This window comes from Meriones unguiculatus, chromosome 6 (genome assembly GCF_030254825.1).
Source record: "Meriones unguiculatus strain TT.TT164.6M chromosome 6, Bangor_MerUng_6.1, whole genome shotgun sequence".
NCBI lineage: Eukaryota > Metazoa > Chordata > Mammalia > Rodentia > Muridae > Meriones > Meriones unguiculatus.
Genome location: NC_083354.1, coordinates 112,739,772 through 112,753,355, shown reverse-complemented (window position 1 = coordinate 112,753,355; position 13,584 = coordinate 112,739,772). Strand labels below are relative to the sequence as shown.

Below are 13,584 nucleotides of genomic sequence, written 5' to 3'. Positions count from 1 at the left end.
CAACAGGTACCACCTGGCAATAACTGGGGTAACTGACTTCTTTCTTATTAAAAAAAATACTCTTTACATCCTGACTGCAAAATATATACTGCAAAAAAATATACTTTACATCCTGACTGCAAGTTCCACTGCCTCCAATTCTCCCAGTCCTGCCCCCTCCCAAAGTCATTCCTCCCCCACTCACCTTCAAAAAACAAGCTTCTCAGGGATATCAACCGAACATGGCACAACAAATTAAAAAAAAAAAAAAAGCCAGGCACATAGTCTCATCCCAAGATTAGTAGATTAGTCTAGGCAATAAAGAAGGAGGAAAATGGTCCCAGGTGATACCCTCGACTCCCACTCTTAGAAGTCCCACCAAGCTATACACCAAGAACCCCAAGCTATACAAACACAGCACACATGCAGGAGACCTAGTGCAGACCCATGCAGGCTCCGGGATTGTTGCTTCAGTCTCTGTGAGTTTCTGTGAGCCCTGCTTAATTGATTCTGTGGGTCGTGTTCTCATGGTGCCCAGTGCCCATCTGGCTCTTAGGATCTGTCCTCCCCTTCTTCTGAGGGGTTCTCCTGGCTTTGCCTCATGTTTGGCTGTGCTGACCTCTCTTGACACTCAATATTCATTTCCTTTGATTGTCATTTTCTGTATTTCTTACTTTCTGACCTTTTCTTTTTATTAGTTTCTGCTCCAACATTTTACCTGGTATTTTTCATGTCAAAGCACAATTCCTGGGTGTTCTTTCTACCATATGATTAAAAATTGTTTGCTTTGATACCCTGTTGGGTAGTCTTTCAGAGGCCCTCTGTGGTAGGCTCCTGTCATGTTCCCTGTTTTCTCCCTCTTCCAATGTCCATCCCTTTTGCTTTTCTGAGTGAGGATTGATAATTTTACCCAGGATCCTCCTTGCTTAGCTTCTTTAGGTGCACAGATTTTAGAATGATTATCCTAGATTATATGTTTAATATACACTTATAAGTGAGTATATACCATATGTGTCTTTCTGCTTCTGGGATACCTCACTCAAGATGGTCTTTTCTAGTTCCCACCATTTGCCTGCAAATTTCATGATCTTGCTTTTAATTGCTGAGTAGTATTTCATTGTGTAAATGTACCACAATTTCTGTATCCATTCCTCAGTTGAGGGATATCTGGGTTGTTTCCAGATTCTGGCTATTATGAATAAAGCTGCTACAAACATGGTTGAACAAATGTCCTTATTGTGTACTTGAGCATATTTTAGATATGTGCCTAGGAGTGGTGTAGCTGGATCTTGAGGAAGCACTATTCCTAACTGTCTGAGAAAGAGCCAGATTGATTTCCAAAGTGGTTGTACAAGTTTACATTCTCACCAGAAACAGAGGAGGGTTCCCCTTCTCCACATCCTCTAGTATGTATTGTCACTTGAATTTTTGATCTTAGCCATTCTGATGGGTGTAAGGTGAAATCAGGGGCACTGAGGCTCACAGCCAAACTTTGGACACAGTGCAGAGAATTTTATGAAAGAAGGGGGAGATAGAAAGACCTGGAGGGGATAGGAGCTCCACAAGGAGAGCAAGAGAACCAAGAAATCTGGGCCCAGGAGTCTTTTCTGAGTCTGATACTCCAACCAAGGACCATGCATGGAGAAAACCTAGAACCCCTGCACAGATGTAGCCCATGGCAGCTCAGTATCCAAGCGGGCTTCCTAGTAATGGGAACAGGGACTATCTCTGACATGAATTCAGTGGCTGGCTCTTTGATCACCTTCCCCTGAGGGGGGAACAGCCTTACCTGGCCGCAGAGGAAGACAGTATAGCCAGTCCTGATGAGACCTGATAGGCTAGGGTCAGAGGGAAGGGGAGGAGGACCTCACCTATCCATGGATTTAGGAAGAGGCATGGGATGAGATGAGGGAGAAAGGTTGGGATTGAGAGGGAATAAAGGAGGGGCTACAGCTGGGATACAAAGTGAATAAATTGTAATTAATATAAAAAAATTAAAAAAACAAAAACATTGTTTGCATATCATTTAGTAGTTTATTTCCCTGTCGCTCTGTATCTGTCTCTCTCTTAAGCTTCAAACCTATATATCATCTGGGAATAAAAATGGGCACTTTAAGTTTATTTTCTCTATGAAGATTTTGTTCCAGTTATACAAACCTGAATGTGAAACATTTTACACTTTCTTTTCCTTTTTATCTATCTAATTACCTAATTGTAACGGTTCTACCTCTTGGATGGCTCTTTAACTGGTCCCAGCTTCTCCCTCCTTGTCATTGTAGTAGCCTCATGTTACCATCATTATGATCTTAGTTATCTTGTAGATGGCCATCGGCCTTTACATTACATCTTCCTTCTCGGGGATTCCAGAGGGAACCTTCCTTTAAAAATTCGTCTAAATTCCCTGCTGGAAACATATTAGTAGTCTGTCACATTAGGTGAGATTTAAAATCGTGTGTGACAGATCACAAATATGTCATTCCTTCTCCTGCATCTGCGGCCTTAGCTAAGCTTATGTCTTGCTCACAGAGAGAGAAGCAAAATCATTCTGGTTATCTAGACCTCACCTTGGAGCTCATTGAAATAAAGTGTTCACCATGCCTGGAAAGCCTTCTTCAGATGTCTACTGGTTGGTCTTTTTTTTTCAATTTTTATTTTTATATTAATTACAGTTTATTCACTTTGTATCCCAGCTGTAGCCCCCTCCTGAGCCTTTTCAATACCAAACATTTAAAAGGAAAAGGCGGCGTGCCTTACACATTTAACACGTTTAATAATCCACCCAAATGTCTGTTTGTCCTTCAAGAAACATCTCACAGCTGAGAAATAAACTTTGACCTTCTCTCCATTTTTCAGTCTGGATTAGATGACCCTCATACACTCATTTGACACAAAGAATTTTCTCTGTGGGGACGGGGATTCTAGGTTGGAGCTCCATGTTTACCTACTTGAGTTATTCATTATGTAGTGTGTGCAAACTGCTCTTTCATCTCTATGGTCTGAGACTAGCAACAGGCAGGCAGCTTACAAATATTTATAGAACTGAAATATCCCCTTCTTTAAAGACTCCTCAGCTTGGCCAAATCATATGCCAAATCACAGCCAGTAATTCGAGGAAATAGGAAAGGTTGAGGTGAACTTCTAGAGTCATGAAATGCTACAGGATCAACTGTGAGGAACGCTGAGCCACTGACCTGGGGTTTAATCCTCACCCCACCCTCGATCTACAAACCCTTCCTGGAGTTCTGTTCTCTCAGGTATTAACCAGGAAGACCTGGCTATGACTTTTCCTGTCTCCTATAGTTCTGTCATCCTACGGCTTGGAGAGAGCATTTGTAAAATAAAAACGGGCATTTTCCATCACTTTAAAGGGTGAAAATGCACGTGGAGAAGCAAGCTGAAGGGAGAATGGGCTGCAGGTGTCAGTGAGACTGCTGTGAACTGTTGCTGGTTTCCCTCAACGCGTGCCTTCGGCTAATGACAATCCTTCAAAGCCCCCCCCCCCCCCGTGTACCCACACCATCTGCCCAGTTCTAGCCCATAGGGAGCATAGGTCAAACATCTGGATGTTGGCTTTTCCTTTCCACTCTCCTGTTGGCTGCACTGTGATACAAAAGCCCCCTTCCTGGGCCATATTTGGGGGTTGGGTGTTAATCAGAACCCAAAGCTGCAGGACGACCGTGGGACCTGGATTTCTGGTACTTCCTACTATTCATAGCTGTTCTGGATTTTCGTATGCGTGCAAAATGAACTTATTTAGGCTATTAAGGGTAGAGGTTCCTTGCTACAGCAATAAACAAACAAACAAAAGCAAAGCAACCCAATGACATACTAAAATAGACATTAAAAAATGTTTTACTATTTTCAAAAATTTGAAAAAGAGCAAAGATGGCGATTTTGTTGAAGGAAACCACCTAGAAGCTTATTTTCTCGTGCAGCGAAACAAATTTTAGAGAATTTATGACAGTAACCAGACCATGCTCCTGGAACCTTCTATTTTGCAGTCTATTTTACCATGAAGAAGCAGATGCCTCTGGCAGGATAGAATGGCATAGACTTAGCAAATCAAATTCTAAGCCAGTAAACTAGTTACCTACTGATTAATCACAATGAACACTCTAGGAAGCAAGTTACCCAAAGAACTTGTATTTTCTCTGCTGCAATTCCAAGTTCTCAGCTTATAATTCTGTATAAGACAGAAACATCAGTGCGTGGTAGCCAGTTAAGCTTAACTGTGAAGTGATGGGACATTAACAGTTCTGCTGCTTTTCCAAGAGATGAAAATGACTATGCTTTATGCTACCACCCAGAAGATGTCTTGGTACCATAAAATAAAGGATCTATGTGAGATTGGGCTCTGAGGAGAAAGTATATTAGATACACTCCTCTTTCTACTAGCTGGCTGAGCAGAGAAAGCATCCTCATAGTCTGTGAGTTCAGTTTAGAGCAGTGGCTCTCAGCCTTCCTAACTCTGAGGCAATCCAGTTCCTCCTGTGGTGGTGGACCCCCTCCCCCCATGAAAACCATAAAAGTATTTCACTGCTACTTCATAACTGTAATTTTACTTCTGTTATGAATCATAATCTGATATGCAACCCCTGTGGGTGTCATGACCCACAGGTTTAGAATCACTGGTTCAGAGGACTAGAGAGCTGCAGTCTTGTGAATCTTTAGCAAGCAAGGCAGGAGGCCCTAATGCACAGCATACTGCAGTGAGGAAAGCTTTTGCAATATGAGTTGATAACCAGTCAGTTCCTAGGGGCTTTGCTTTGAGCCAGCACATAGCAGAACTAAAAATACTCTACCGTTAATATAAGGAGAGGGTGGTGGTTTGAATAAGCATGGCCTCCCCAGAGACTCATGTGTTTGAATGCTTGGCTCCTGGGGAGTGGCACCATTAGGAGGTGTGGCCTTGGTGGAGGAGCTATGTCACTGTGGAGGTGAGCTCTGAAGCTCACCCAGTGTGAAGCCATGCCCACACAGTTGAAGCTACGCCCAGTGTGGCACACAGGCTCCTTGTGCTGCCTGCAGGTCAAGATGTGGAGCTCTCAGCTCCTTCTCCAGCACTATGCCTGACTGGACACCATCATGTGTCCCACCATGATGCTAATGGGCTAGACCTCTGAAATGGTAAGCCAGCCCCAAGGAGATGTTTTCCTCTTTAAGAGTTGCCTTGGTTACGTTGTCTGTTATGGAAACCCTAACTAAGGCAGAGAGAGGAAAAAGAACTTTTAGAAGGTAATGGAAACTAAGCGCACACCGCTTTGTGGGGGAATACAACTGACTCAGCACGTGTGCTTTCTAGTGTCGCAGACAGATAGCACACTTCATTCATGAGCTGAGAGGGCTGCTTCTTGCCTTAGGCTTTCAGGTCTACCTGCTTCCATGGCTACAAGCGTGTGTAGTGCTCCAACTCTACTCCTCTGATGAGAGGCGGGGCTCTGAGCGAGGATGAAGCAGAGGAAGTCTAATTATAGATGCCTTGGAGTCAGGCAGGAAAATCTGGGCTTGCAAAAGCAGCACTTAAGATCCAAAGTTGGCCTTTGAGCAAAAGAATAACATACGTGTTATTTTAGTAAGCTCATTAGTACGAGAAAGGATTGGAGGCCTGTCGGTCATGGGAAGATTACCCCAGATTGAAGTAGTAGCTGGAAGTAGCTGGAGAAAAAGGAACACATAAAGTACTTTTTTCACTGGAATGGGATCATTACACACAAATTTGTTCTCTAGACATGAAACAAGAAGACAGTTGAGGGAATGCAGGTAACCCTATTAAGGAAGCCAATGGTGTAAGAACAAAAGTGTCAAATGCTAAGGCGACTCTTCTACGACAGGAAGAGAACATTGTCAATTAATACGTCAGAACACTATGCACAAATGAGACTGTTCCAGCAAAGTCCTAGAGAAGTGGAGACTTGAGTCTTTCCAATCTAAAAAGACTTTTAACCACCAGCCCAGAAGGAACTCTCAGGTCCCTGACATCCTATACTCGAGCCCTGGGTTCCTAAATATCAGAGCATTCAAAGAAACACAAAAGGAGGCAAAGCTACTGCTGAGAGATGGAATCACCAAAGAGAGCAGGGGGAAACATATACCGTGTCCCTGGGGCTGGCCTACTCTCCTGAGCTACTCTGTTTCCTATCATTTTCTTTTTGACTGATCACAACCAAACTCCAGGCCTCACAGGATTTTGAGGAACAAAAAGGATTTAAGAAGTCCTTCTTTCTTCTTGGAACCCCTTATCCTGTTTCCACAGGCGACTATAGAACCATGAACAGATGCACACGAGTAGAGGGGTGGGTGAGCAGGGGCTTCAGCAATGACTCATCAGAACACATCGGCCGCTCTAAGAAGTCCCAGATATACAGAGTCATGAAGGAAACTGCAACCTCATCCCAGCTGCTCCCCCGAGAAAGGAAAAGAGGAGCAGAAGAAGCTGCTTTGAACGTGAAGTGATGTCCACAAAGGAACTGCACAGAGGCCCACAGACAGTAGACCCAGAACCAGTTAGGTTCAAGTTTGAGATGCAGTGTGGTAGGAAGCCTCTTTGCACCAACAGCGGAGACACAGCGGTCCTGGGAGAGCGGAATGGGCTGAGCCTGAGAAGAGATGTCTAGCCCTCTGCGTTGGTACATTGAGCATGCCATGTAGATTCTCATCAGAGCCTGCTTATCCTCAGCAGCACCTACGCTCTGGACAGTTTCTGTGTGGGGGCCAGTCTCTTCACAAATATGCAACTTTCCAAGGCATTCACTGTTGGTCAGTGTTCTCGGCACACACTGAGCATTCAAATAGTACTTATCATAAGGATGAAGGGCCATGGTCAAAGACATTGCAATATTACTTTTTTCATCTTTAAAGCACCTGAAGTTCTCCCTGGAGCTGCTTTCCATTATCTCTGGGCTCCAGCTGCAGTGCAAATGATGATTGACCACCAGCAACACCCCCACCCCAGAGAGAAGGTAGCTGTGATTAAACTGCCAACTTTGCTTTCGTAATCTGCACTTTTCCTTTATTGTTGAAATTATCATTTTCCAAAAACAAGATGAAATCACCACTTCTTCCTAAATGAGTGTTAGACTCTCTCTCTCTCTCTCTCTCTCTCTCTCTCTCTCTCTCTCTCTCTCTCTCTCTCACACACACACACACACACACAGCACCCTTAGGTGGAAAAGTCTGATTTGGCATTGTCAGCCCCTGCAGCCCTCCGCTAACTTAGCAGCGGTAGAATAATATTATTGAAAGTCAAATTGTTGAGCTTGCTTTATTGTCTTCCATGTCTCCAAATCTCCCTGGTAGATGTGTGATCTGATATAGTTATCCATAAAAGTCTCAGCCTTTGTCTTCAAATTTCCCTGTAGGCCTGTAGTTTCTCTAACTCATTTTAAAACCTATTTCCTCGACACTTCAAGGAAGCCTGTAATACACACTGGCCCTATTCACATGTTATTGTTTGTGTAGTGAGGACCTGTTGCTCATTAGCTGCTCCGAAGGGGCAAGCTGTTTTCCCTCAATGATCTAATTTTTATTCATGCTCAGGGTGCCGCAGATGACAATCACATAGCGTGGCTTTCGGGCAAGACCTGCCAAATCTCTTTAGCATAGCACAAGGAATAAGGTTGTCCCATAATTATTAACAAGAAAATCAACGAAACCCAGGAAGGGGTAACAGTGAGGCAGTTTACGGTCACTGTAAACAGGCAGAAGCAAAGACAATGAAAACACTAGATGGTATTTTACCATTTTCCTACCAGATTCTTGATCCCTTAAGAGCCAAACATGTAGAAAGTGGTTCCCAAAAGTGAACAAAGCAAAACACTCCCAAATCTGAGAAGCATCAGTCCTTGGTAATGAGAGGGTGACGTTGGAGAAATCTAACTCTTGAAGGTGAGTTAGTTTTCAGTAGTCAGAATACTAGGAATAGTTCTGACTTTCAAGGGGCCTCAGGCTTCTCTTAAGATGGACAGGTAGTAAGAAATTCTTCAGCTCCTCATTTCTCAGCTTACTTTTCGTCCTTCCGACTTTCAGATGTCTGGTAATTTATTCAGCCGGGACAATCTTATCATGTTGCAGCCTAAGACAAATGGCGATTATTACCTTCAGCGCACGGCAAGAGAGGAGGCAGGACCATCTCCCCCGGAAGAGGCTCCATTTGCTCAAAACTCTTTCTGGAAAAGATGTTGGCTGGCCCTACTTTTACACCCAGAGGTGCTCGGGGAAGGACGCACACCTGCTCAGCTGAAGCAAGCCTGGTCACTTGTTATCAATGAGCGCCCCACACTGAAGTAATTATATCCAGTGCCATAGCCGAGCGGAGGAGTGAGGGCCTGTACCACATGCAGCGCATCTAAACTGGTGATATATGTTGGTTGTCTGCTTTGACGTCAGCAGAAGGGTCAGATTGACTCCTCCACAACCTTGGGCTGCAGGTCGGCTGTTAAGCATTCTCTGCCCACACCTCTAACAAGTGTGTGCACATGACAAATGGCAGGATGTGAAGCCTGGGCCTTGCTGTGCAGAAGACTAGATAGAACCTCTTGGATGTAAATGCCCTTCTGTGGCTCAAGAAAAAAAAATTCATATTCCCGTCTCTATCCCACCGAACACCTCTCCTTCAATCCTGCGTCCTCTCCCGCTGAAAGCACGCTTGGGAACGTCTCCCTGTAAGTCCTGTACTTGGAAGATCACTAAGAGTGTCTAGTTCCCTGGGCAGAGAGAGAAACGCAATTCTGTGCTCCAGGCTCTCACGAGCTTCACATAGCATTCCTAAAAAGAGCAACTTTTCTTTGGGACGTTAGATGCTCTTCACTGGAGATAACTGAGTGGTACAGTGAGGCCACTTCTCCACTGTGGTTTTAAGCAGTGGAGCCAGAGGATCTATTTGCGGTTCCCCTGTAAAATGCAGGCATCTTATAATTTCCAGATTTAAAGAACAGCACTCTGTAAGTCTGAGCCAAACACACGCTGTCTGTGCCACAAGCCTTCAGGATAATAAGAACGCACTTCCTTAGTCCCAGCTCTGGGCCTCCCGGATTGCCAGCTCAGAGCCGGCTACCCTATAGAGAAGAGCAAACTATGGTCCTCTCTCTCCCCTTAACAAATGCCAGCATTTTTACAGTCAGCTACCCTTATTCCGCTTTTTAAAAATTCTGCTTATTTTGTATTTGAACTGCCCAGGTCTGAAATATCTAACAATCACTGGGAAATTAACATTAAAAAAAAAAAAATCACACTCGGTTCTTAAATTAGTCGCTGGTGAATTTTAGCCCACCGCCCGAGGTCACGGTTCTAAAGGAGGCTGTTTAATTTTCAGGTCAGACTGCACGTGGTACAACAGTATCCTTTACGCCGAGCATCAACCAATGCAGTGACTGCAGAGACTGGCCACAGCACCCCAGAGACACTTTCCCATTGAACTTTGAGGCCACCGCTGGGGTTGGGACGCTCTAAACAGTATGATAGCCAGACCCTTGCTACCACACTTTGTCAGCCAGCTGAACCAAAATGTTGGATGCTGTTTACACATTTTATAGAAAGCCTTCCGAGTCACACAGAAACCACAGGCAGCAACAGCATAATGGCAAGGCACATCAGAGCTCTGCAACCCCCTCATGCAAGACAAGTCCAAGCCTTGCAGGGCATGAAGCCGGCTCCACTTACCCAGCGTAGCGGTTGTCGTAAGGGTGGCCGTGTCCTGGTTGCAGGATCTTCAAAAGGAGCCAGCAGAGAGGCAGAAAAGCAGCTCTGTGGCTCCTGGGCTTCCCGGGGAACTTCATGTCGTCGCAAGGAGAGGAGTTGGAAGTTGCTTAACAGCATTCACCAGAGGGAGAAGCTGGAGGTGGCTTACACCCCCCTGCTCACCAGAGAGTTGTCTGGGAAGGGGGTGGGGGAGAAGGCTTGGGAGTGAGCAAACTGTGACACTTTAGGCAGCTGGGGAGAAGGGGAGTTGCTCTTAAGACCAGGTCTTATGAGGAGAAGCAGCCCAGCCCTGCCTGGAAGCAGGGGCTGATCCTAAATCAGGCTCTCCTGAAGGGGCTGGGCCTCCCCGAGCTGACTCACAGGCGGGCTTTGCAGGGTGCTACAGCCCGTGGGTAACCCTTCTCCGGTTTTGGTTTGACTGTTTGCCTGTTGGAGATCACGGAGTCTTCTGTACAACCTTTATTCCTCTGCTAACTTTACAGCACAGGGACCTTATCTTAATTGCCAACAGTACGTAGGAGATGAATTCAACAAGCCGGCAGAGAGCATTCCAGGCTTAATGGTTCGTTCTACCACACAGATTTCCACACGGGTTTCCCAGACTGGAAACCACAGTGAACAGCCCCAGAGGACACGTGTGCAGAAGGAGGCTTAGGCGCCTGGGTGTGAGAGGCTGGCCTCATTCTGCTTGTAGCTGTACCTGGGCAAGCAGAGGTTTAGCTGGGCTGTCAGGACCTCTCAGCATTCATTCTGCAAGAGCAGTGTCCAGATCTGTGGCCTGAGCAGTTTCTTGGGGAACTAGGAGGCGTCCCGGGGCTTCGTGACCTTGGCTGCACAATTGAAATCATTTAGGGAGGCTGAACGTTTCAATCAGAATCCAGAAGGATGGGGTCTTTTCCCTGACAAAGCTCCTCCAGTGTCTGGGGAGCTGGCTCAGTGGATGAAGCGCCTCCTGGGCAAGAATGAGGACTTAGACATTGGAGGTCCACATCTCCAACATCTGTGTAGAGGCCAGTCCTCAGGGTGCAGGTGTGTAATTCCAGTGCTGAAGGGTGTGGCTGGAGACCTTTTGCACATAACAGGAAGCTCCCCTCAGTGACTCCGACAACCTGACACCAAGCCAGTCTATGGCAGGGCTTTTCTAACTCCCAGCACATAAAAATCACGGGGTTGCTGCTGATGTTGGAAATTCTGCATTTACAAGGTGTTTCAAAGAGGTGGCCCCTCAGCCACACTGTGAGTAGTGGCAAACCTTGGCTGTAGAATGAGCCCTGCTCTTTCTTCTCTCCCTAGCCTCTGGAGGGAGGGGGTAGAGGACACCAATCAAGACACCTCTGAGCAAGCCATTTCCTGCTGGAAATTTCCCATGGCTGCAGTAAAAGAGTTGGCTCTGAATTTTCTCTGCAGCCATGTGCTTCTACTCACGTAGAAAAGCCACGTTGTGGGTTTGCTTTGCTCTAGCTCTGAGGGGGGTGAGCGTGCAGCCCGTTACCCTCGTGCCGAGCACTGCCATCCTAGAAGAGAGTGTGCCAGGGTCCCTTAACTTCACTCAATCGATCATGCTCCTGTTGAGTTTCCAGTGAGTTTCGCACCCTCCACTGCTCGGTGGAAAGCATAAACCTTCCTCATGTCCTCTGCCTGAGCTCAGCTCTCCTGACAAGGTCAATTTCAGGTTCATGACAGACAAGATTATTTTCATTTAAAAATGAGTCTCTGACATTTTCAATTTCTCCCAAATTAGCTGACCTAATCTTTTTCTCTGGGTCCCATTCTCAAAACCGGGAGTTCTGCTGTGGGACTCACTGTGTTGGATTTCATCTGGTTGCTTCATAAACTGCTTTTCTTCCTAAGTACAGAGTTGGATCCATTTGTTGGATGAGGGGAACTCCATAAACCTTAGTTGGAAGGAAATAACATTGCCTGAAGAGATCAGCAACATTTGATGAGTGAATGATGAACCTGGAAAGAGATTCATTTGACAAACATTTGTTCTGTACAGTCCTGTATCCAGGTGGAGGAGAGAGTACTTAAGCCACAGATGCCTTTGGGACAGGAAGTTCCTTAGATCTCTGGGTCTCCTGGTGTTACTTTTTTATTGTGTGTGTGTGTGTGTGTGTGTGCATGTGTATGTATGTTTATATATATATTACCTTATGTACTTCAGTGCCTAGCACTTTGGTCTTTTTATGATGGTAGATGGGGGTGGTGTTCATAGCAATACTTAAGACTTTTTTGATGAGGCCAAGAAAGCCTATACGAAGCCAGTGACCTGCTGAAATAAGAGGTTACTGAGTAAATAAAACACTTCATCTCTCTGCATTTCATTATGTCAGAAGAATGTATAAATCTGTCATATTATATCACAGCATTAAACTAGGAATGTTCAGTGTCTGACTAAGGATTAAACTCATCTTCAAACCATTCTGCAGGATTGGATCCAGAAAGCATGTTCTGCACAAGGGCTGGATCGTCTCTGAGACCGGACCACAAAAACAGGCAAAGAGACCCAGGAGACATCCTCTAGTCTCACTAAAAACTCCAGATCAAAGAGCTTCTCAAACAATGGAAGCCCTTCCTAGCAATCTTCCTTTGCTTTTGTATGGCCCAGGTTATCTGATCAAGCTTCTCTTGGGGCAGATAAGCACCCATAAAATGAGTGATAAATGATGTCCATTTAGCAAGTAGAAGAGAACAGGGTTGTAGATAGATTCAAAGATAAGAGCTTTATTTCTGAAGCCACCAAAAGGGAGTGAATTATTAAACTCACCGAGGACTTGCAAGTAGTAAGATGAAAAATGCTATTTATTGGCTATGGGTCTGTCATATTTTAGAGGAAGAATAAACTTTATTAAAAGAAAAATTGCCATTCAAAGAAAGAACGGAAGCTACATTTGGAAGATTTTTATCCTTGCTTTGGATGCATTATTGATCATTAGATAAATTTTAACATCTCTTCAGATCTGAAACTGGATGATGGTGGAGATGGGGAGGGCAGGGAGATATTTTCTAAGTCCTTTCTTAAGGATATGTATAAGAACACACAGATTTTACTAAACATCAGGAGAAGCCAAAGACGTTAGGCCCTGTAGTACAGCCATGCACATGGCAATTAGTTTCTTGGTCATTATTCAATGTCTAATTATGACATGCCATGGTTGACCCATCTCTTTCATGGTTTTCTGGCATTGGTCATTCTGTGAAAAAGTGCATGCAGAGCTAAGTGCTGCTCAAGACCGTCCACACGGGTTTGAGGAATGTTCTGAAGATTCCTGTTGTAACAACTTGCAAATGATGCCCTCCCCCCTACCCCCAGTGCCACCAGCTTGCTTTCTGAACCTACGCTGGCAGAAATAAAGATTTTTTAAAGATACATTATTGTCCCCCTCCCCCTTTATTTTATTATTCTTTTTCTTTTTCCTTTTTTTTTTTTTTTGTCTATCAGACTGCTGAAACAGTGGTCCCCATAAAACTGGAATTCCCCCAGGAGTCTCTTTCTGGGAGAAGAAAAAGGTGGAAGTCTGGTGGCAGCCAGAGGAGGAGCCAGGGTAGGAGAGACTGGAACCACATATCAGAGATGGGCAGGGCCACACAGTGACCAAATTGGCTTAGTTATTCGTAACTCTTGTCCTCTGTTTAAACTTAAACCCTGTGTCAGGATCCTGAACACGAACTTAGGGGTCATTGGTCCTCCTTATTTTTCCTCTTTCTGATGAGGCCATATTGAGGAAGTCTTCATTTGCTCTTCATTGCTGCTTGTTTTTTCACTTGACCAGTTGAGGAAGGGTGTCTGAGCCTCAGAGCCAGCCTTTGACACTGCTTTGGCCTGTATCTCAGGTCTTCCTCTTGCTAATCGTTCCTCTTGCTCCCATACTTAACACAATCCATTTCTCTTCTTTGTTTACCCAAGGC

At 45.0% G+C, this 13,584-nt stretch overlaps 1 protein-coding gene across 4 annotated transcripts in view; it reads right to left on the bottom strand.

Annotated features, from left to right (window-relative positions):
- Positions 1-10,121, bottom strand: part of Cpa6 (carboxypeptidase A6) — a 286,143-nt gene extending 276,022 nt beyond the window's left edge. Inside the window, exon 1 of one of the 4 annotated variants that reach the window (XM_060385867.1) lies at positions 9,637-10,121. In XM_060385867.1, the coding sequence (XP_060241850.1) occupies positions 9,637-9,752 (116 nt within the window). In that variant the 5' untranslated portion in view covers positions 9,753-10,121. The remainder of the gene's footprint in view (positions 1-9,636) is intronic. The other 3 variants (XM_060385866.1, XM_021644441.2, XM_060385868.1) reach the window with 3 other exon arrangements.
- Positions 10,122-13,584: the final 3,463 nt, after the last annotated feature.